Consider the following 23,801-nt stretch of genomic DNA (forward strand, 5'->3'; position numbering starts at 1 on the left):
GAGAGAGAGAGGACAGTGGATAGAGTCAGAAACCAGAGAGAGAGGACAGTGGATAGAGTCAGAAACCAGAGAGAGAGGACAGTGGATAGAGTCTGAAACCAGGGAGAGAGAGAGGACAGTGGATAGAGTCAGAAACCAGGGAGAGAGAGGACAGTGGATAGAGTCTGAAACCAGGGAGAGAGAGAGGACAGTGGATAGAGTCAGAAACCAGGGAGAGAGAGGACAGTGGATAGAGTCTGAAACCAGAGAGAGAGAGAGGACAGTGGATAGAGTCAGAAACCAGAGAGAGAGGACAGTGGATAGAGTCTGAAACCAGAGAGAGAGAGATGACAGTGGATAGAGTCTGAAACCAGAGAGAGAGGACAGTGGATAGAGTCAGAAACCAGAGAGAGAGAGAGGACAGTGGATAGAGTCTGAAACCAGGGAGAGAGGACAGTGGATAGAGTCAGAAACCAGAGAGAGAGGACAGTGGATAGAGTCAGAAACCAGAGAGAGAGAGAGGACAGTGGATAGAGTCTGAAACCAGAGAGAGAGAGAGGACAGTGGATAGAGTCTGAAACCAGGGAGAGAGGACAGTGGATAGAGTCAGAAACCAGAGAGAGAGGACAGTGGATAGAGTCAGAAACCAGGGAGAGAGAGGACAGTGGATAGAGTCTGAAACCAGGGAGAGAGGACAGTGGATAGAGTCAGAAACCAGAGAGAGAGGACAGTGGATAGAGTCTGAAACCAGAGAGAGAGAGAGGACAGTGGATAGAGTCTGAAACCAGGGAGAGAGGACAGTGGATAGAGTCAGAAACCAGAGAGAGAGAGGACAGTGGATAGAGTCTGAAACCAGAGAGAGAGGACAGTGGATAGAGTCAGAAACCAGAGAGAGAGGACAGTGGATAGAGTCTGAAACCAGAGAGAGAGGACAGTGGATAGAGTCAGAAACCAGAGAGAGAGGACAGTGGATAGAGTCAGAAACCAGAGAGAGAGGACAGTGGATAGAGTCTGAAACCAGAGAGAGAGAGGACAGTGGATAGAGTCAGAAACCAGAGAGAGAGAGAGGACAGTGGATAGAGTCAGAAACCAGAGAGAGAGAGAGGACAGTGGATAGAGTCAGAAACCAGAGAGAGAGAGAGGACAGTGGATAGAGTCAGAAACCAGAGAGAGAGGACAGTGGATAGAGTCAGAAACCAGAGAGAGAGAGGACAGTGGATAGAGTCTGAAACCAGAGAGAGAGAGGACAGTGGATAGAGTCAGAAACCAGAGAGAGAGAGAGGACAGTGGATAGAGTCAGAAACCAGAGAGAGAGGACAGTGGATAGAGTCTGAAACCAGAGAGAGAGGACAGTGGATAGAGTCTGAAACCAGAGAGAGAGAGAGGACTGGATAGAGTCTGAAACCAGGGAGAGAGGACAGTGGATAGAGTCAGAAACCAGAGAGAGAGAGGACAGTGGATAGAGTCTGAAACCAGAGAGAGAGGACAGTGGATAGAGTCTGAAACCAGAGAGAGAGGACAGTGGATAGAGTCAGAAACCAGAGAGAGAGGACAGTGGATAGAGTCAGAAACCAGAGAGAGAGGACAGTGGATAGAGTCAGAAACCAGAGAGAGAGGACAGTGGATAGAGTCTGAAACCAGAGAGAGAGAGGACAGTGGATAGAGTCAGAAACCAGAGAGAGAGAGAGGACAGTGGATAGAGTCAGAAACCAGAGAGAGAGAGAGGACAGTGGATAAAGTCTGAAACCAGAGAGAGAGAGAGGACAGTGGATAGAGTCTGAAACCAGAGAGAGAGAGGACAGTGGATAGAGTCAGAAACCAGAGAGAGAGAGAGGACAGTGGATAGAGTCAGAAACCAGAGAGAGAGGACAGTGGATAGAGTCAGAAACCAGAGAGAGAGGACAGTGGATAGAGTCAGAAACCAGAGAGAGAGAGAGGACAGTGGATAGAGTCAGAAACCAGAGAGAGAGAGAGGACAGTGGATAGAGTCAGAAACCAGAGAGAGAGAGAGGACAGTGGATAGAGTCAGAAACCAGAGAGAGAGGACAGTGGATAGAGTCAGAAACCAGAGAGAGAGGACAGTGGATAGAGTCTGAAACCAGAGAGAGAGAGGACAGTGGATAGAGTCAGAAACCAGAGAGAGAGAGAGGACAGTGGATAGAGTCAGAAACCAGAGAGAGAGAGAGGACAGTGGATAAAGTCTGAAACCAGAGAGAGAGTACAGTGGATAGAGTCAGAAACCAGAGAGAGAGGACAGTGGATAGAGTCAGAAACCAGAGAGAGAGGACAGTGGATAGAGTCTGAAACCAGAGAGAGAGAGGACAGTGGATAGAGTCAGAAACCAGAGAGAGAGAGAGGACAGTGGATAGAGTCAGAAACCAGAGAGAGAGAGAGGACAGTGGATAGAGTCAGAAACCAGGGAGAGAGAGGACAGTGGATAGAGTCTGAAACCAGAGAGAGAGAGAGGACAGTGGATAGAGTCAGAAACCAGGGAGAGAGAGGACAGTGGATAGAGTCTGAAACCAGAGAGAGAGAGAGGACAGTGGATAGAGTCTGAAACCAGAGAGAGAGAGAGGACAGTGGATAGAGTCAGAAACCAGGGAGAGAGAGGACAGTGGATAGAGTCTGAAACCAGAGAGAGAGAGGACAGTGGATAGAGTCAGAAACCAGAGAGAGAGAGGACAGTGGATAGAGTCAGAAACCAGAGAGAGAGAGAGGACAGTGGATAGAGTCAGAAACCAGAGAGAGAGGACAGTGGATAGAGTCTGAAACCAGAGAGAGAGAGAGGACAGTGGATAGAGTCAGAAACCAGAGAGAGAGGACAGTGGATAGAGTCTGAAACCAGAGAGAGAGAGAGGACAGTGGATAGAGTCTGAAACCAGGGAGAGAGGACAGTGGATAGAGTCAGAAACCAGAGAGAGAGGACAGTGGATAGAGTCTGAAACCAGAGAGAGAGAGAGGACAGTGGATAGAGTCAGAAACCAGAGAGAGAGAGGACAGTGGATAGAGTCAGAAACCAGAGAGAGAGAGGACAGTGGATAGAGTCTGAAACCAGAGAGAGAGGACAGTGGATAGAGTCAGAAACCAGAGAGAGAGAGAGGACAGTGGATAGAGTCAGAAACCAGAGAGAGAGAGAGGACAGTGGATAGAGTCTGAAACCAGAGAGAGAGGACAGTGGATAGAGTCTGAAACCAGAGAGAGAGGACAGTGGATAGAGTCAGAAACCAGGGAGAGAGGACAGTGGATAGAGTCAGAAACCAGAGAGAGAGGACAGTGGATAGAGTCAGAAACCAGAGAGAGAGGACAGTGGATAGAGTCTGAAACCAGAGAGAGAGAGAGGACAGTGGATAGAGTCAGAAACCAGAGAGAGAGAGGACAGTGGATAGAGTCTGAAACCAGAGAGAGAGGACAGTGGATAGAGTCTGAAACCAGAGAGAGAGAGAGGACAGTGGATAGAGTCAGAAACCAGAGAGAGAGGACAGTGGATAGAGTCAGAAACCAGAGAGAGAGGACAGTGGATAGAGTCTGAAACCAGAGAGAGAGGACAGTGGATAGAGTCAGAAACCAGAGAGAGAGAGGACAGTGGATAGAGTCTGAAACCAGAGAGAGAGGACAGTGGATAGAGTCTGAAACCAGAGAGAGAGAGAGGACAGTGGATAGAGTCAGAAACCAGAGAGAGAGGACAGTGGATAGAGTCAGAAACCAGAGAGAGAGAGAGGACAGTGGATAGAGTCAGAAACCAGAGAGAGAGGACAGTGGATAGAGTCAGAAACCAGAGAGAGAGGACAGTGGATAGAGTCAGAAACCAGAGAGAGAGGACAGTGGATAGAGTCTGAAACCAGAGAGAGAGAGGACAGTGGATAGAGTCTGAAACCAGAGAGAGAGAGAGGACAGTGGATAGAGTCAGAAACCAGAGAGAGAGAGGACAGTGGATAGAGTCTGAAACCAGAGAGAGAGAGGACAGTGGATAGAGTCTGAAACCAGAGAGAGAGAGAGGACAGTGGATAGAGTCAGAAACCAGAGAGAGAGAGAGGACAGTGGATAGAGTCAGAAACCAGAGAGAGGAGCGTGGTCACTTATTATAATCGGATGCATTGAGGTATCTGTTATGTCCTGTATGACTGATTTTTTGTTGTGGATCAGTATGGATACACCTCTTTGTCTTGAATTATAAGAAGCAGAAAATATCTGACAGAATTCAGATGAATTTAAGCAGAGGTTGTTAGATTTGGTTAGGTAAGTTTCTTGTAGAAGGCATATATCTGGTTTTCATTTATTTAGATTATTATAGTGTGTGTGTGTGTGTGTGTGTGTGTGTGTGTGTGTGTGTGTGTGTGTGTGTGTGTGTGTGTGTGTGTGTGTGTGTGTGTGTGTGTGTGTGTGTGTGTGTGTGTGTGTGTGTGTGTGTGTGTGTGTGTGTGTGTGTGTGTGTGTGTGTGTGTGTGTGTGTGTGTGTGTGTGTGTGTGTGTGTGTGTGTGTGACCTCCTCAGGTGTCCCGTGCTGTTCTTCAGGGTGCAGAAGGTGGGTCGGCCTGCAGGGGGAGACAGAGAGGACGGAGGAGGAGCTCACCTGGCTGACAGACGCCACACCTCCCTCTACATGGTAACCTGTTCCTCATGTAGTCATGGTAACCTGTTCCTCATGTAGTCCTCAGACCCCCTCACAGTTTGTGGTCAACATGGTAACCTGTTCCCTCACAGTTTGGGGTCTACATGGTAACCTGTTCCCTCACAGTTTGTGGTCTACATGGTAACCTGTTCCCTCACAGTTTGGGGTCTACATGGTAACCTGTTCCTCATGTAGTCCTCAGACCTCCTCACAGTTTGTGGTCTACATGGTAACCTGTTCCTCATGTAGTCCTCAGACCCCCTCACAGTTTGTGGTCTACATGGTAACCTGTTCCCTCACAGTTTGGGGTCTACATGGTAACCTGTTCCTCATGTAGTCCTCAGACCCCCTCACAGTTTGTGGTCTACATGGTAACCTGTTCCCTCACAGTTTGGGGTCTACATGGTAACCTGTTCCTCATGTAGTCCTCAGACCCCCTCACGGTTTGTGGTCTACATGGTAACCTGTTCCCTCACAGTTTGTGGTCTACATGGTAACCTGTTCCCTCACAGTTTGTGGTCTACATGGTAACCTGTTCCTCATGTAGTCCTCAGACCCCCTCACAGTTTGTGGTCTACATGGTAACCTGTTCCTCATGTAGTCCTCAGACCTCCTCACAGTTTGTGGTCTACATGGTAACCTCTTCCCTCACAGTTTGGGGTCTACATGGTAACCTGTTCCTCATGTAGTCCTCAGACCCCCTCACAGTTTGGGGTCTACATGGTAACCTGTTCCCTCACAGTTTGGGGTCTACATGGTAACCTGTTCCTCATGTAGTCCTCAGACCTCCTCACAGTTTGTGGTCTACATGGTAACCTGTTCCCTCACAGTTTGGGGTCTACATGGTAACCTGTTCCTCATGTAGTCCTCAGACCCCCTCACAGTTTGTGGTCTACATGGTAACCTGTTCCCTCACAGTTTGGGGTCTACATGGTAACCTGTTCCTCACGTAGTCCTCAGACCCCTCACAGTTTGTGGTCTACATGGTAACCTGTTCCTCATGTAGTCCTCAGACCCCTTCACAGTTTGTGGTCTACATGGTAACCTGTTCCCTCACAGTTTGGGGTCTACATGGTAACCTGTTCCTCATGTAGTCCTCAGACCCCTCACAGTTTGTGGTCTACATGGTAACCTGTTCCTCATGTAGTCCTCAGACCCCCTCACAGTTTGTGGTCTACATGGTAACCTGTTCCCTCACAGTTTGTGGTCTACATGGTAACCTGTTCCTCATGTAGTCCTCAGACCCCCTCACAGTTTGTGGTCTACATGGTAACCTGTTCCCTCACAGTTTGTGGTCTACATGGTAACCTGTTCCTCATGTAGTCCTCAGACCCCCTCACAGTTTGTGGTCTACATGGTAACCTGTTCCTCATGTAGTCCTCAGACCTCCTCACAGTTTGTGGTCTACATGGTAACCTGTTCCCTCACAGTTTGGGGTCTACATGGTAACCTGTTCCTCATGTAGTCCTCAGACCCCCTCACAGTTTGGGGTCTACATGGTAACCTGTTCCCTCACAGTTTGGGGTCTACATGGTAACCTGTTCCTCATGTAGTCCTCAGACCTCCTCACAGTTTGTGGTCTACATGGTAACCTGTTCCCTCACAGTTTGGGGCCTACATGGTAACCTGTTCCTCATGTAGTCCTCAGACCCCCTCACAGTTTGGGGTCTACATGGTAACCTGTTCCTCATGTAGTCATGGTAACCTGTTCCTCATGTTGTCCTCAGACCCCCTCACAGTTTGTGGTCTACATGGTAACCTGTTCCCTCACAGTTTGGGGTCTACATGGTAACCTGTTCCTCATGTAGTCCTCAGACCCCTCACAGTTTGTGGTCTACATGGTAACCTGTTCCTCATGTAGTCCTCAGACCCCCTCACAGTTTGGGGTCTACATGGTAACCTGTTCCTCATGTAGTCCTCAGACTCCCTCACAGTTTGTGGTCTACATGGTAACCTGTTTCCTCACAGTTTGGGGTCTACATGGTAACCTGTTCCCTCACAGTTTGGGGTCTACATGGTAACCTGTTCCTCATGTAGTCCTCAGACTCCCTCACAGTTTGTGGTCTACATGGTAACCTGTTCCCTCACAGTTTGGGGTCTACATGGTAACCTGTTCCTCATGTAGTCCTCAGACCTCCTCACAGTTTGTGGTCTACATGGTAACCTGTTCCTCATGTAGTCCTCAGACCCCCTCACAGTTTGTGGTCTACATGGTAACCTGTTCCTCATGTAGTCCTCAGACCCCCTCACAGTTCGGGGTCTACTTGGTAACCTGTTCCTCATGTAGTCCTCAGACCCCCTCACAGTTTGTGGTCTGCATGGTAACCTGTTCCTCATGTAGTCCTCAGACTCCCTCACAGTTTGTGGTCTACATGGTAACCTGTTCCCTCACAGTTTGGGGTCTACATGGTAACCTGTTCCTCATGTAGTCCTCAGACCTCCTCACAGTTTGTGGTCTACATGGTAACCTGTTCCTCATGTAGTCCTCAGACCCCCTCACAGTTTGTGGTCTACATGGTAACCTGTTCCTCATGTAGTCCTCAGACCCCCTCACAGTTCGGGGTCTACTTGGTAACCTGTTCCTCATGTAGTCCTCAGACCCCCTCACAGTTTGTGGTCTGCATGGTAACCTGTTCCCTCACAGTTTGGGGTCTACATGGTAACCTGTTCCTCATGTAGTCCTCAGACCCCCTCACAGTTTGTGGTCTACATGGTAACCTGTTCCTCATGTAGTCCTCAGACCCCCTCACAGTTTGGGGTCTACATGGTAACCTGTTCCTCATGTAGTCCTCAGACCTCCTCACAGTTTGTGGTCTACATGGTAACCTGTTCCCTCACAGTTTGGGGTCTACATGGTAACCTGTTTCTCATGTAGTCCTCAGACCCCCTCACAGTTTGTGGTCTACATGGTAACCTGTTCCTCATGTAGTCATGGTAACCTGTTCCTCATGTAGTCCTCAGACCCCCTCACAGTTTGTGGTCTACATGGTAACCAGTTCCCTCACAGTTTGGGGTCTACATGGTAACCTGTTCCTCATGTAGTCCTCAGACCCCTCACAGTTTGTGGTCTACATGGTAACCTGTTCCTCATGTAGTCCTCAGACCCCCTCACAGTTTGTGGTCTACATGGTAACCTGTTCCCTCACAGTTTGGGGTCTACATGGTAACCTGTTCCTCATGTAGTCCTCAGACCCCTCACAGTTTGTGGTCTACATGGTAACCTGTTCCTCATGTAGTCCTCAGACCCCCTCACAGTTTGTGGTCTACATGGTAACCTGTTCCCTCACAGTTTGTGGTCTACATGGTAACCTGTTCCTCATGTAGTCCTCAGACCCCCTCACAGTTTGTGGTCTACATGGTAACCTGTTCCCTCACAGTTTGTGGTCTACATGGTAACCTGTTCCTCATGTAGTCCTCAGACCCCCTCACAGTTTGTGGTCTACATGGTAACCTGTTCCTCATGTAGTCCTCAGACCTCCTCACAGTTTGTGGTCTACATGGTAACCTGTTCCCTCACAGTTTGGGGTCTACATGGTAACCTGTTCCTCATGTAGTCCTCAGACCCCCTCACAGTTTGGGGTCTACATGGTAACCTGTTCCCTCACAGTTTGGGGTCTACATGGTAACCTGTTCCTCATGTAGTCCTCAGACCTCCTCACAGTTTGTGGTCTACATGGTAACCTGTTCCCTCACAGTTTGGGGTCTACATGGTAACCTGTTCCTCATGTAGTCCTCAGACCCCCTCACAGTTTGGGGTCTACATGGTAACCTGTTCCTCATGTAGTCATGGTAACCTGTTCCTCATGTTGTCCTCAGACCCCCTCACAGTTTGTGGTCTACATGGTAACCTGTTCCCTCACAGTTTGGGGTCTACATGGTAACCTGTTCCTCATGTAGTCCTCAGACCCCTCACAGTTTGTGGTCTACATGGTAACCTGTTCCTCATGTAGTCCTCAGACCCCCTCACAGTTTGGGGTCTACATGGTAACCTGTTCCTCATGTAGTCCTCAGACTCCCTCACAGTTTGTGGTCTACATGGTAACCTGTTTCCTCACAGTTTGGGGTCTACATGGTAACCTGTTCCCTCACAGTTTGGGGTCTACATGGTAACCTGTTCCTCATGTAGTCCTCAGACCCCCTCACGGTTTGTGGTCTACATGGTAACCTGTTCCCTCACAGTTTGTGGTCTACATGGTAACCTGTTCCCTCACAGTTTGTGGTCTACATGGTAACCTGTTCCTCATGTAGTCCTCAGACCCCCTCACAGTTTGTGGTCTACATGGTAACCTGTTCCTCATGTAGTCCTCAGACCTCCTCACAGTTTGTGGTCTACATGGTAACCTCTTCCCTCACAGTTTGGGGTCTACATGGTAACCTGTTCCTCATGTAGTCCTCAGACCCCCTCACAGTTTGGGGTCTACATGGTAACCTGTTCCCTCACAGTTTGGGGTCTACATGGTAACCTGTTCCTCATGTAGTCCTCAGACCTCCTCACAGTTTGTGGTCTACATGGTAACCTGTTCCCTCACAGTTTGGGGTCTACATGGTAACCTGTTCCTCATGTAGTCCTCAGACCCCCTCACAGTTTGTGGTCTACATGGTAACCTGTTCCCTCACAGTTTGGGGTCTACATGGTAACCTGTTCCTCACGTAGTCCTCAGACCCCTCACAGTTTGTGGTCTACATGGTAACCTGTTCCTCATGTAGTCCTCAGACCCCTTCACAGTTTGTGGTCTACATGGTAACCTGTTCCCTCACAGTTTGGGGTCTACATGGTAACCTGTTCCTCATGTAGTCCTCAGACCCCTCACAGTTTGTGGTCTACATGGTAACCTGTTCCTCATGTAGTCCTCAGACCCCCTCACAGTTTGTGGTCTACATGGTAACCTGTTCCCTCACAGTTTGTGGTCTACATGGTAACCTGTTCCTCATGTAGTCCTCAGACCCCCTCACAGTTTGTGGTCTACATGGTAACCTGTTCCCTCACAGTTTGTGGTCTACATGGTAACCTGTTCCTCATGTAGTCCTCAGACCCCCTCACAGTTTGTGGTCTACATGGTAACCTGTTCCTCATGTAGTCCTCAGACCTCCTCACAGTTTGTGGTCTACATGGTAACCTGTTCCCTCACAGTTTGGGGTCTACATGGTAACCTGTTCCTCATGTAGTCCTCAGACCCCCTCACAGTTTGGGGTCTACATGGTAACCTGTTCCCTCACAGTTTGGGGTCTACATGGTAACCTGTTCCTCATGTAGTCCTCAGACCTCCTCACAGTTTGTGGTCTACATGGTAACCTGTTCCCTCACAGTTTGGGGCCTACATGGTAACCTGTTCCTCATGTAGTCCTCAGACCCCCTCACAGTTTGGGGTCTACATGGTAACCTGTTCCTCATGTAGTCATGGTAACCTGTTCCTCATGTTGTCCTCAGACCCCCTCACAGTTTGTGGTCTACATGGTAACCTGTTCCCTCACAGTTTGGGGTCTACATGGTAACCTGTTCCTCATGTAGTCCTCAGACCCCTCACAGTTTGTGGTCTACATGGTAACCTGTTCCTCATGTAGTCCTCAGACCCCCTCACAGTTTGGGGTCTACATGGTAACCTGTTCCTCATGTAGTCCTCAGACTCCCTCACAGTTTGTGGTCTACATGGTAACCTGTTTCCTCACAGTTTGGGGTCTACATGGTAACCTGTTCCCTCACAGTTTGGGGTCTACATGGTAACCTGTTCCTCATGTAGTCCTCAGACTCCCTCACAGTTTGTGGTCTACATGGTAACCTGTTCCCTCACAGTTTGGGGTCTACATGGTAACCTGTTCCTCATGTAGTCCTCAGACCTCCTCACAGTTTGTGGTCTACATGGTAACCTGTTCCTCATGTAGTCCTCAGACCCCCTCACAGTTTGTGGTCTACATGGTAACCTGTTCCTCATGTAGTCCTCAGACCCCCTCACAGTTCGGGGTCTACTTGGTAACCTGTTCCTCATGTAGTCCTCAGACCCCCTCACAGTTTGTGGTCTGCATGGTAACCTGTTCCTCATGTAGTCCTCAGACTCCCTCACAGTTTGTGGTCTACATGGTAACCTGTTCCCTCACAGTTTGGGGTCTACATGGTAACCTGTTCCTCATGTAGTCCTCAGACCTCCTCACAGTTTGTGGTCTACATGGTAACCTGTTCCTCATGTAGTCCTCAGACCCCCTCACAGTTTGTGGTCTACATGGTAACCTGTTCCTCATGTAGTCCTCAGACCCCCTCACAGTTCGGGGTCTACTTGGTAACCTGTTCCTCATGTAGTCCTCAGACCCCCTCACAGTTTGTGGTCTGCATGGTAACCTGTTCCCTCACAGTTTGGGGTCTACATGGTAACCTGTTCCTCATGTAGTCCTCAGACCCCCTCACAGTTTGTGGTCTACATGGTAACCTGTTCCTCATGTAGTCCTCAGACCCCCTCACAGTTTGGGGTCTACATGGTAACCTGTTCCTCATGTAGTCCTCAGACCTCCTCACAGTTTGTGGTCTACATGGTAACCTGTTCCCTCACAGTTTGGGGTCTACATGGTAACCTGTTTCTCATGTAGTCCTCAGACCCCCTCACAGTTTGTGGTCTACATGGTAACCTGTTCCTCATGTAGTCATGGTAACCTGTTCCTCATGTAGTCCTCAGACCCCCTCACAGTTTGTGGTCTACATGGTAACCAGTTCCCTCACAGTTTGGGGTCTACATGGTAACCTGTTCCTCATGTAGTCCTCAGACCCCTCACAGTTTGTGGTCTACATGGTAACCTGTTCCTCATGTAGTCCTCAGACCCCCTCACAGTTTGTGGTCTACATGGTAACCTGTTCCCTCACAGTTTGGGGTCTACATGGTAACCTGTTCCTCATGTAGTCCTCAGACCCCTCACAGTTTGTGGTCTACATGGTAACCTGTTCCTCATGTAGTCCTCAGACCCCCTCACAGTTTGTGGTCTACATGGTAACCTGTTCCCTCACAGTTTGTGGTCTACATGGTAACCTGTTCCTCATGTAGTCCTCAGACCCCCTCACAGTTTGTGGTCTACATGGTAACCTGTTCCCTCACAGTTTGTGGTCTACATGGTAACCTGTTCCTCATGTAGTCCTCAGACCCCCTCACAGTTTGTGGTCTACATGGTAACCTGTTCCTCATGTAGTCCTCAGACCTCCTCACAGTTTGTGGTCTACATGGTAACCTGTTCCCTCACAGTTTGGGGTCTACATGGTAACCTGTTCCTCATGTAGTCCTCAGACCCCCTCACAGTTTGGGGTCTACATGGTAACCTGTTCCCTCACAGTTTGGGGTCTACATGGTAACCTGTTCCTCATGTAGTCCTCAGACCTCCTCACAGTTTGTGGTCTACATGGTAACCTGTTCCCTCACAGTTTGGGGTCTACATGGTAACCTGTTCCTCATGTAGTCCTCAGACCCCCTCACAGTTTGGGGTCTACATGGTAACCTGTTCCTCATGTAGTCATGGTAACCTGTTCCTCATGTTGTCCTCAGACCCCCTCACAGTTTGTGGTCTACATGGTAACCTGTTCCCTCACAGTTTGGGGTCTACATGGTAACCTGTTCCTCATGTAGTCCTCAGACCCCTCACAGTTTGTGGTCTACATGGTAACCTGTTCCTCATGTAGTCCTCAGACCCCCTCACAGTTTGGGGTCTACATGGTAACCTGTTCCTCATGTAGTCCTCAGACTCCCTCACAGTTTGTGGTCTACATGGTAACCTGTTTCCTCACAGTTTGGGGTCTACATGGTAACCTGTTCCCTCACAGTTTGGGGTCTACATGGTAACCTGTTCCTCATGTAGTCCTCAGACTCCCTCACAGTTTGTGGTCTACATGGTAACCTGTTCCCTCACAGTTTGGGGTCTACATGGTAACCTGTTCCTCATGTAGTCCTCAGACCTCCTCACAGTTTGTGGTCTACATGGTAACCTGTTCCTCATGTAGTCCTCAGACCCCCTCACAGTTTGTGGTCTACATGGTAACCTGTTCCTCATGTAGTCCTCAGACCCCCTCACAGTTCGGGGTCTACTTGGTAACCTGTTCCTCATGTAGTCCTCAGACCCCCTCACAGTTTGTGGTCTGCATGGTAACCTGTTCCCTCACAGTTTGGGGTCTACATGGTAACCTGTTCCTCATGTAGTCCTCAGACCCCCTCACAGTTTGTGGTCTACATGGTAACCTGTTCCTCATGTAGTCCTCAGACCCCCTCACAGTTTGGGGTCTACATGGTAACCTGTTCCTCATGTAGTCCTCAGACCTCCTCACAGTTTGTGGTCTACATGGTAACCTGTTTCCTCACAGTTTGGGGCCTACATGGTAACCTGTTCCTCATGTAGTCCTCAGACCTCCTCACAGTTTGTGGTCTACATGGTAACCTGTTTCCTCACAGTTTGTGGTCTACATGGTAACCTGTTCCTCATGTAGTCCTCAGACCCCCTCACAGTTTGGGGTCTACATGGTAACCTGTTCCTCATGTAGTCCTCAGACCCCCTCACAGTTTGTGGTCTACATGGTAACCTGTTCCCTCACAGTTTGGGGCCTACATGGTAACCTGTTCCTCATGTAGTCCTCAGACCCCCTCACAGTTTGTGGTCTAAGGACCCGATCACTCAGAGCGCCGTCACGTGAGGCGCTGCCTCTCCACAATCACCTGAGTGCAGCGACGAAAAACAACCTGTGGCTGTGTGTGCAAACGAGCGACCAGATAAAATAAGTTCATCAAAATGGATTGGGGCAAACGTAGAGGGAGGAGTCAGTGAAGAGGGAGGAGTCAGCAAGGGGGAGGAGTCAGTGAAGAGGGTGGTGGTTAGGAGGCTCTGAGGTTGGACTTCCTCCTGTATTGATGTTGCCACTCTCAGTCTGAATTATTATATTTAATTTTTATGATTTATTATTTAATCACAACTTTATGTTTGTGTTGTTTTACTCGATGTCTCTTCAGGGAGCGTCCACTAACAGCAGCGTCCCCGGCTGCTGCCTTCAGGGACCGTCTCTGTTCAGCTCTCTGTGTCCGCCCGGACTCAACAAGACCGTCCAGCTCCTCAGCAGCATCATCCTCCCTCACCTGCACCACAGGTAACCCCTCCCACACCTCCACCACAGGTAAACTATATCACACCTGCACCACAGGTAACCCCTCCCACACCTCCACCACAGGTAAACTATATCACACCTGCACCACAGGTAACCCCTCCCACACCTACACCACAGGTAACCTCTCCCACACCTACACCACAGGTAACCTCTCCCACACCTCCACCACAGGTAAACTATATCACACCTGCACCTCAGGTAACCCCTCCCACACCTGCACCACAGGTAACAACTCCCACACCTACACCACAGGTAACCCCTCCCACACCTACACCACAGGTAACCCCTCCCACACCTCCACCACAGGTAAACTATATCACACCTGCACCACAGGTAACCCCTCCCACACCTCCACCACAGGTAAACTATATCACACCTGCACCACAGGTAACCCCTCCCACACCTACACCACAGGTAACCCCTCCCACACCTACACCACAGGTAACCCCTCCCACACCTCCACCACAGGTAAACTATATCACACCTGCACCACAGGTAACCCCTCCCACACCTCCACCACAGGTAAACTATATCACACCTGCACCACAGGTAACCCCTCCCACACCTACACCACAGGTAACCCCTCCCACACCTGCACCACAGGTAACCCCTCCCACACCTCCACCACAGGTAAACTATATCACACCTGCACCACAGGTAACCTCTCCCACACCTCCACCACAGGTAAACTATATCACACCTGCACCACAGGTAACCCCTCCCACACCTGCACCACAGGTAACAACTCCCACACCTACACCACAGGTAACCCCTCCCACACCTGCACCACAGGTAACCCCTCCCACACCTCCACCACAAGTAACCCCTCCCACACCTCCACCACAAGTAACCCCTCCCACACCTCCACCACAAGTAACCCCTCCCACACCTCCACCACAAGTAACCCCTCCCCACACCTCCACCACAAGTAACCCCTCCCACACCTCCACCACAAGTAACCCCTCCCACACCTCCACCACAAGTAACCCCTCCCACACCTCCACCACAAGTAACCCCTCCCCACACCTCCACCACAAGTAACCCCTCCCACACCTCCACCACAAGTAACCCCTCCCACACCTCCACCACAAGTAACCCCTCCCACACCTCCACCACAAGTAACCCCTCCCACACCTCCACCACAAGTAACCCCTCCCACACCTCCACCACAAGTAACCCCTCCTCTGTCTGGTGTCCACAGCTCTCTCTCTGGGTGCACTATCCTCCTTCACGGTCCCGCAGGAAGCGGGAAAGTGACGGCGGTGAGCGCGGCGGGTCGCAGATTGAACCTCCACCTGCTCAAGGTACGACAGAGAAGTGACACAGTCCTCCACTGACATGCTGTTTGTACTGTGTCAGTGTGTGTGCTGTCACTTGTTGTCATGGTAACTCTCTCCTGTTGTAACCTGTACAGGTGGACTGTGTCAGTGTGTGCTGTCACTCATCGTCATGGTACCTCTCTCTTGTTACTTTTACAGGTGGACTGTGTCAATGTGTGTGCTGTCACTCGTCGTCATGGTAACACTGTCTCGTTGTTACCTGTACAGGTGGACTGTGTCAGTGTGTGCTGTCACTCGTCGTCATGGTAGCAGTCTCTCGTTGTTACCTGTACAGGTGGACTGTGTCAGTGTGTGTGCTGTCACTCGTTGTCATGGTAACTCTCTCCTGTTGTTACCTGTACAGGTGGACTGTGCCAGTGTGTGCTGTCACTTGTCGTCATGGTAACACTCTCTTGTTGTTACCTGTACAGGTGGACTGTGTCAGTGTGTGCTGTCACTCGTCGTCATGGTAACACTCTCTTGTTGTTACCTGTACAGGTGGACTGTGTCAGTGTGTGTGCTGTCACTCGTCGTCATGGTAACACTCTCTTGTTGTTACCTGTACAGGTGGACTGTGTCAATGTGTGTGCTGTCACTCGTCGTCATGGTAACACTCTCTTGTTGTTACCTGTACAGGTGGACTGTGTCAGTGTGTGCTGTCACTCGTTGTCATGGTAACACTCTCTTGTTGTTACCTGTACAGGTGGACTGTGTCAGTGTGTGTGCTGTCACTCGTCGTCATGGTACCTCTCTCTTGTTACTTTTACAGGTGGACTGTGTCAATGTGTGTGCTGTCACTCGTCGTCATGGTAACACTCTCTTGTTGTTACCTGTACAGGTGGACTGTGTCAGTGTGTGTGCTGTCACTCGCCGTCATGGTACCTCTCTCTCGTTGTTACCTGTACAGGTGGACTGTGTCAGTGTGTGCTGTCACTCGTCGTCATGGTACCTCTCTCTTGTTACTTTTACAGGTGGACTGTGTCAATGTGTGTGCTGTCACTCGTCGTCATGGTAACACTCTCTTGTTGTTACCTGTACAGGTGGACTGTGTCAGTGTGTGCGCTGTCACTCGTTGTCATGGTACCTCTCTCTCGTTGTTACCTGTACAGGTGGACTGTGTCAGTGTGTGCTGTCACTCGTCGTCATGGTACCTCTCTCTTGTTACTTTTACAGGTGGACTGTGTCAATGTGTGTGCTGTCACTCGTCGTCATGGTACCTCTCTCTCGTTGTTACCTGTACAGGTAGACTGTGTCAGTGTGTGTGCTGTCACTCGTCGTCATGGTAACACTCTCTTGTTGTTACCTGTACAGGTGGACTGTGTCAGTGTGTGTGCTGTCACTCATCGTCATGGTAACACTCTCTTGTTGTTACCTGTACAGGTGGACTGTGTCAGTGTGTGCTGTCACTCGCCGTCATGGTAACACTCTCTTGTTGTTACCTGTACAGGTGGACTGTGTCAGTGTGTGTGCTGTCACTCGCCGTCATGGTACCTCTCTCCTGTTGTTACCTGTACAGGTGGACTGTGTCAGTGTGTGTGCTGTCACTCGCCGTCATGGTAACACTCTCTTGTTGTTACCTGTACAGGTGGACTGTGTCAGTGTGTGTGCTGTCACTCGTCGTCATGGTACCTCTCTCCTGTTGTTACCTGTACAGGTGGACTGTGTCAGTGTGTGTGCTGTCACTCGTCGTCATGGTACCTCTCTCCTGTTGTTACCTGTACAGGTGGACTGTGTCAGTGTGTGTGCTGTCACTCGCCGTCATGGTACCTCTCTCTCGTTGTTACCTGTACAGGTGGACTGTGTCAGTGTGTGCTGTCACTCGTCGTCATGGTACCTCTCTCCTGTTGTTACCTGTACAGGTGGACTGTGTCAGTGTGTGCTGTCAGTCGTCGTCATGGTAACACTCTCTCGTTGTTACCTGTACAGGTGGACTGTGTCAGTGTGTGTGCTGTCACTCATCGTCATGGTAACACTCTCTTGTTGTTACCTGTACAGGTGGACTGTGTCAGTGTGTGTGCTGTCACTCATCGTCATGGTAACACTCTCTTGTTGTTACCTGTACAGGTGGACTGTGTCAGTGTGTGTGCTGTCACTCGCCGTCATGGTACCTCTCTCTCGTTGTTACCTGTACAGGTGGACTGTGTCAGTGTGTGCTGTCACTCGTCGTCATGGTACCTCTCTCCTGTTGTTACCTGTACAGGTGGACTGTGTCAGTGTGTGCTGTCAGTCGTCGTCATGGTAACACTCTCTCGTTGTTACCTGTACAGGTGGACTGTGTCAGTGTGTGTGCTGTCACTCGTCGTCATGGTACCTCTCTCTCATTGTTACCTGTACACGTGGACTGTGTCAGTGTGTGCTGTCACTCGTTGTCATGGTAACAGTCTCTCGTTGTTACCTGTACAGGTGGACTGTGTCAGTGTGTGTGCTGACACCACTGCAGCCTCGGAGGTGAAGTTGGCGTCAGTGTTCCAGCGGGCGGGCGCTCTGCAGCCGTGCATCCTGCTTCTCAGAAACCTGCAGCTCCTGATCAAACCTCGAGGGGGCGGCGAGGAGGACGGTCGGCTGCAGGCGTCGCTCTGCCAGATGCTGCAGAGCGCCCCCAACAGGTCAGTGAGGAACCTTCTGCACACGCTCAGTGAGCTGCAGAGGAAATGTGATGTTATTTTACTTTGTGTTTCAGTGTGGTTGTCATAGCAACAGTCTGCAGACCTAGGGACCTGTCCACAGGTGTCATGGTGGCGTTTGTCCATCAAGTGGAGTTAGAGAGTCCCTCTGAGGAACAGAGACTCACCATGCTGGTCCACCTGAGCCGAGACCTGAACCTGGGGAGAGACGTGGACCTGCAGAGAGTCGCCAAAGTCTCTGCGGTACACAGACCAGAACAGACCAGAACAGACCATAACAGACCACACCAGACTAGACCAGAACAGACCAGAACAGACCAGAACAGACCAGAACAGACCATAACAGACCACACCAGACTAGACCATAACAGACCAGAACAGACCAGAACAGACCAGAACAGACCAGAACAGACCAAAACAGACCAGACCAGACCAGACCAGACCAGAACAGACCAGACCAGAACAGAACAGACCAGACCAGACCAGACCAGACCATAACAGACCACATCAGACCAGACCAGACCAGACCATAACAGACCACATCAGACCAGACCACATCAGACCAGACCAGACCAGACCAGACCAGACCATAACAGACCACATCAGACCAGACCAGACCAGACCATAACAGACCACATCAGACCAGACCAGACCAGACTAGACCATAACAGACCACATCAGACCAGACCAGACCAGACCATAACAGACCACATCAGACCAGACCTTTCATGCTGATCAGCTGTGATCTTCATGTTGTCATTTGTCTTCTTGTGTAGCTGTTGATGTTGGTCTCGGGGGTCTCGGGGGCCTCGTGGGTCTCGGGGGTCAGTTCCTCAGACGGTTTGTGTTTTCTCTTCAGGGTTTGGTTTTGGGGGATCTGAGCGCTCTGATGGTGGAGGCAGGCAGAGCCGCCTGCAGGAGACTCACCTGGTGAGACTGAGGACTCAAATCAAAGTATGTCTGTGATCAGATCATCTGGTAACTCTCCTGACTCTCCACTGCAGTGTCGCTCGGCAGGAGGCGGACCTGTGCTCAAGCGGAGTGACCATCATGAACCAGGACTTCAGCTCCGCCCTCCAGACGCTGCAGGATGCTCAGTCCACCGCCATAGGAGCCCCAAAGGTCAGCAGACCCAGACCAGAGGTCCACCCCTCTAAATATCTGAGGGCCTGATTTACTAAGCTTCCAATTAAAGAGTACTAAATTGTGTGTTCACTCCAAAAGTTTGCATACTTTAGAGTTATAGGAGATAAATCTGAATGTTACAAAGAACATGTGGTTATAAGAAAACCTGGGCATTAAACAGGACCTCTCTTTTCTTCATCTTAAGAAGATGAAGTGTCATACATTGAGCAGGAGGTGTGAGCTGTGTCCTCTGTGGCGCTCAGGCGCGACACTCGGCACATTGTTGTGCAGCAGACAGCTGGTCAGCGCTGTGTCTGATCGGACATGAATGATCTGGAAAGAGGTATCGAAGACAGGGGTACAAACAGTGGTGAGGTCCCCCAATCAAAGCGTCCTACAGAGTAGCAGCAGCTTTAGAGGGAGGAGATGAGCGCATTATGGAGAGGAGCGCACCGCAGGGGGCGAGCTGGAGGAGAGACGCACGACCCGAGAAAAAGGAAATCCCAGTTTAACATATAATGTTGGTGAGAAGAGGGAAATAGGAAGAAATAAATGTAAATGTTGAAATTCTATAGAATGCAGAGGCTGTGAATGTTCAGTTTTTTTTGGCAACAACAGCCTGTAGTTTAATCACGGTGTTTCTCTTCCTTAACGATTAGAATACTGAATCAAATTAAAAAATAAATGCATGAGATTTATTTTTCTGTCATTTGAAACATGTAAACACATGTGGAGAATAACGTGATCTGTATGCCTTCTTTGATTGAGCCTATGTCTCCTCCTAACTTCAATAACAGCAGCCTGTTGTGTGTAACACTGGTCTCCTGGATTAGCACGTTCTTTTTAAAGGCGTTAAATTCAGACACCGTCACCATCACCTCAGTTTTTGTCAGGTTTGGTAAATCACAATGTGTGTACTAACTTCACTTGTTTGTATTTTCTCCTTCCAGTATTTTGCACGTTAGGACAGAAACGTCCCATATTGAGTATTCATTAAGTCAAACGTCCTAAATGGACAATGCGTGTTGTTTTGCTCATTTGAAAGATTCAATCCTCACTGAGCGCCGTTAGTAGATCAGTTAACACTTTGTTTGCTGGTGGTATCAAGTTTGCACACTTAAATCTGGCCCTGAATGTTTGTGTGATGTGAAGCTCACAGGTTGTTTGGTTATTCTGCTCCCTGGTGGCCAAAGAATGAATGACTGCAGTTTTAAGAGCTGCAGCATGAATTCCCCCTAAACAGCTGAACTCTGCACCTGTAACTTTTATATTTGTCATTTTTCAGATCCCTGACGTGCGCTGGGAGGATGTCGGAGGTCTGCAGCACGTAAAGAAGGAGATCCTGGACACGGTGCAGCTCCCTCTGCAGCGTCCAGAGCTCATGTCTCTGGGTCTGAACCGGACCGGAGTCCTGCTGTACGGACCTCCAGGGACAGGGAAGACCCTGCTGGCCAAAGCTGTTGCTACAGAGTGCTCCATGACCTTCCTCAGGTAACCTCTGGTACCACGACTATCCTTCATGTCTGTGTTTGATAATAAAGCTACTTAAAACTCAAGAAGACAAACTGACTGACTTGTGTTTCTTCTGTTTCAGTGTTAAAGGTCCAGAGCTGATCAACATGTACGTGGGTCAGAGCGAAGAGAACATCAGAGAAGGTTAGGGGTTAGAGAGCAGCTGGATCTGAACTGTGTTTCACCCTCGAGTTACAGATCTGCAGTCAGATCATTAAGATGATTATCTGAAGTTCATCAAATTCTGTTGAAGGTTTTCCTTTAATCAGGGGGTCAAAGGGGTCAAAGGTTAATCCTAGCCCTGAAACTGTGATCCTGTGGCTGCTCGTGTGATCTCATCCTTTAAACGTTGTACGTCTGTTTTTGGTCAGTTTTCTGCAGAGCGCGCTCAGCTGCTCCCTGCGTCATCTTCTTTGATGAACTGGACTCTCTGGCTCCCAGCAGGGGGCGCAGCGGAGACTCAGGGGGGGTGATGGACAGGTTTGTACCAAACTTTATCTCTCGTTCTCTTCTGCTTTGGTTTTTATCTCAAGTTCTTTAATCGTACAAGTCTCTATGACATGGCAACTGTCGAGCTGCAGCTTTTTAATAAAGTTATATGAATTGTTGACAGGGTGGTGTTGATAAAGTTATTTGAATCGTCAACAGGGTGGTGTTGATAAATTTATTTGAATCGTCAACAGGGTGGTGTTGATAAATTTATTTGAATCGTCAACAGCGTGGTGTTGATAGTTATTTGAATCGTCAACAGGGTGGTGTTGATAAATTTATTTGAATCGTCAACAGGGTGGTGTTGATAAAGTTATTTGAATCGTCAACAGGGTGGTGTTGATAAATTTATTTGAATCGTCAACAGGGTGGTGTTGATAAAGTTATTTGAATCGTCAACAGGGTGGTGTTGATAAAGTTATTTGAATCGTCAACAGGGTGGTGTTGATAAAGTTATTTGAATCGTCAACAGGGTGGTGTTGATAAAGTTATTTGAATCGTCAACAGGGTGGTGTTGATAAAGTTATTTGAATCGTCAACAGGGTGGTGTTGATAAATTTATTTGAATCGTCAACAGGGTGGTGTTGATAAAGTTATTTGAATCGTCAACAGGGTGGTGTTGATAAAGTTATTTGAATCGTCAACAGGGTGGTGTTGATAAAGTTATTTGAATCGTCAACAGGGTGGTGTTGATAAAGTTATTTGAATCGTCAACAGGGTGGTGTTGATAAAGTTATTTGAATCGTTAACAGGGTGGTGTTGATAAAGTTATTTGAATCGTCAACAGGGTGGTGTTGATAAAGTTATTTGAATCGTTAACAGGGTGGTGTTGATAAAGTTATTTGAATCGTTAACAGGGTGGTGTTGATAAAGTTATTTGAATCGTTAACAGGGTGGTGTCTCAGCTGTTGGCCGAGCTCGATGCTCTTCACTCGTCTGACGGAGTTTTCGTCATCGGAGCGACAAACAGACCCGACCTGATCGACCAATCATTGTTGAGGCCTGGGAGGTCAGAGGTCTCACACACACACACACACACACACACACACACACACACACACACACACACACACACACACACACACACACACACACACACACACACACACACACACACACACACACACACACACACACACAGCTGTATAACGTGTGTGTGTTCAGGTTCGATCAGCTGGTGTTTGTGGGCGTTAACGAGGACCGGGAATCTCAGCTTCAGGTTCTTCAGGCCGTCCTGAGAAAGTAAGAACAGCCTGTTACCATAGCTACCAAGGGGTGAGGTCCCACCCACTGATCTGTGATAGGTCTGTAGCTTCCCCCCCCCAAAGAAGACTTAAAAATACAAAGGTTTAACGTCTCGATGCACGACCAGGTTTATACAGATAGGTTTATACCAGATACAAAGATTAATGCTAATAAGTGAAGTATCTCTTTAATGACAGTTATTTATTATTACTTATTCATTATTTATTATTGCTTATTCATTATTCATTATTACTTATTCATTATTTATTATTACTTATTCATTATCACTTATTCATTATTCATTATTTATTATTACTTATTCATTATTACTTATTCATTATTTATTATTACTTATTCATTATTTATTATTACTTATTCATTATTTATTATGACTTATTCATTATTTATTATTACTTATTTATTATTACTTATTCATTATTCATGATTACTTTTCATTATTTATTATTACTTATTCATTATTCATGATTACTTATTCATTATTTATTATTACTTATTCATTATTCATTATTACTTATTCATTATTTATTATTACTTATTCATTATTTATTATTACTTATTCATTATTTATTATTACTTATTTATTATTACTTATTCATTATTCATGATTACTTATTCATTATTTATTATTACTTATTCATTATTCATGATTACTTATTCATTATTCATGATTACTTATTCATTATTCATGATTACTTATTCATTATTTATTATTACTTATTCATTATTTATTATTACTTATTTATTATTACTTATTCATTATTCATGATTACTTATTCATTATTTATTATTACTTATTCATTATTCATGATTACTTATTCATTATTTATTATTACTTATTCATTATTCATGATTACTTATTCATTATTTGCTATTACTTATTCATTATTCATTATTGCTTATTCATTATTCATGATTACTTATTCATTATTTATTATTACTTATTCATTATTCATGATTACTTATTCATTATTTGTTATTACTTATTCATTATTCATTATTGCTTATTCATTATTTATTATTACTTATTCATTATTTATTATTACTTATTACTTATTCATTATTACTTATTCATTATTCATTATTCATTATTTATTAACTTTGTGTTCGTAAGTCAGAAATTTAAACTTTATTTAAAATCTGTTCATTAACGAAGTCGCCCTGAATGTCTATTAAACCTGTCCAAACGTTGCCTTCAGGTTCCAGTTGGACTCGTCGGTGAATCTGAAGGAGGTGGTGGACCAATGCCCTGCCCACATGAGCGGCGCCGACCTGTACGCGCTGTGTTCGGACGCCATGACGGCGGCCATCAAGAGGAAGATCTCGCTTATCGATGGCGGTGAGAAAACAGACTGCGATGATTATTTAACTTTTTACACATTACAGAAGTTTTATTCTTTCTCTCTGTCTGTCTCTCTCTCTCTCTCTCTCTCTCTCTCTCTCTCTCTCTCTCTCTCTCTCTCTCTCTGTCTCTCTGTCTCTCTCTCCCTCTCTCTCTCTCTCTCTCTCTGTCTGTCTGTCTCTCTCTCTCTCTCTCTCTCTCTCTGTCTCTCTGTCTCTCTCTCCCCCTCTCTCTCTCTCTGTCTGTCTGTCTGTCTCTCTCTCTCTCTCTCTCTCTGTCTCTCTCTCTCCCTCCCTCTCTCTCTCTATCTCTCTGTCTCTCTCTCCCCCTCTCTCTCTCTCTCTGTCTCTCTCTCTGTCTCTCTCTCCCCCTCTCTCTCTCTGTCTCTCTCTCCCCCCTCTCTCTCTGTCTCTCTCTCTCC

The 23,801-nt window shown here is 47.9% G+C and overlaps 2 protein-coding genes across 2 annotated transcripts in view; both read left to right on the forward strand.

Annotated features, from left to right (window-relative positions):
* The window catches only part of pex6 (peroxisomal biogenesis factor 6), a gene marked incomplete at its 3' end in the record, with an annotated part of 29,482 nt that extends 6,105 nt beyond the window's left edge, over nucleotides 1–23,377 (forward strand). Inside the window, 13 exon segments of the mRNA XM_065952296.1 lie at nucleotides 4,471–4,582; nucleotides 13,555–13,688; nucleotides 14,908–15,010; nucleotides 17,429–17,631; nucleotides 17,706–17,892; nucleotides 18,509–18,579; nucleotides 18,654–18,771; nucleotides 20,060–20,265; nucleotides 20,369–20,430; nucleotides 20,658–20,766; nucleotides 21,668–21,784; nucleotides 21,940–22,017; nucleotides 23,238–23,377. Coding sequence (XP_065808368.1) covers nucleotides 4,471–4,582; nucleotides 13,555–13,688; nucleotides 14,908–15,010; nucleotides 17,429–17,631; nucleotides 17,706–17,892; nucleotides 18,509–18,579; nucleotides 18,654–18,771; nucleotides 20,060–20,265; nucleotides 20,369–20,430; nucleotides 20,658–20,766; nucleotides 21,668–21,784; nucleotides 21,940–22,017; nucleotides 23,238–23,377 — 1,640 coding nt within the window.
* LOC136178450 (coagulation factor V-like) lies at nucleotides 13,694–14,899 on the forward strand (the record flags this gene model as incomplete). Its single annotated transcript, XM_065952297.1, has 1 exon — nucleotides 13,694–14,899. A coding segment is annotated over one exon (945 nt), but the record flags the coding sequence as incomplete, so codon positions are not given.
* Nucleotides 23,378–23,801: the final 424 nt, after the last annotated feature.

Source organism: Labrus bergylta, unplaced genomic scaffold (assembly GCF_963930695.1).
Source record: "Labrus bergylta unplaced genomic scaffold, fLabBer1.1 SCAFFOLD_128, whole genome shotgun sequence".
In the NCBI taxonomy this organism is placed as follows: domain Eukaryota; kingdom Metazoa; phylum Chordata; class Actinopteri; order Labriformes; family Labridae; genus Labrus; species Labrus bergylta.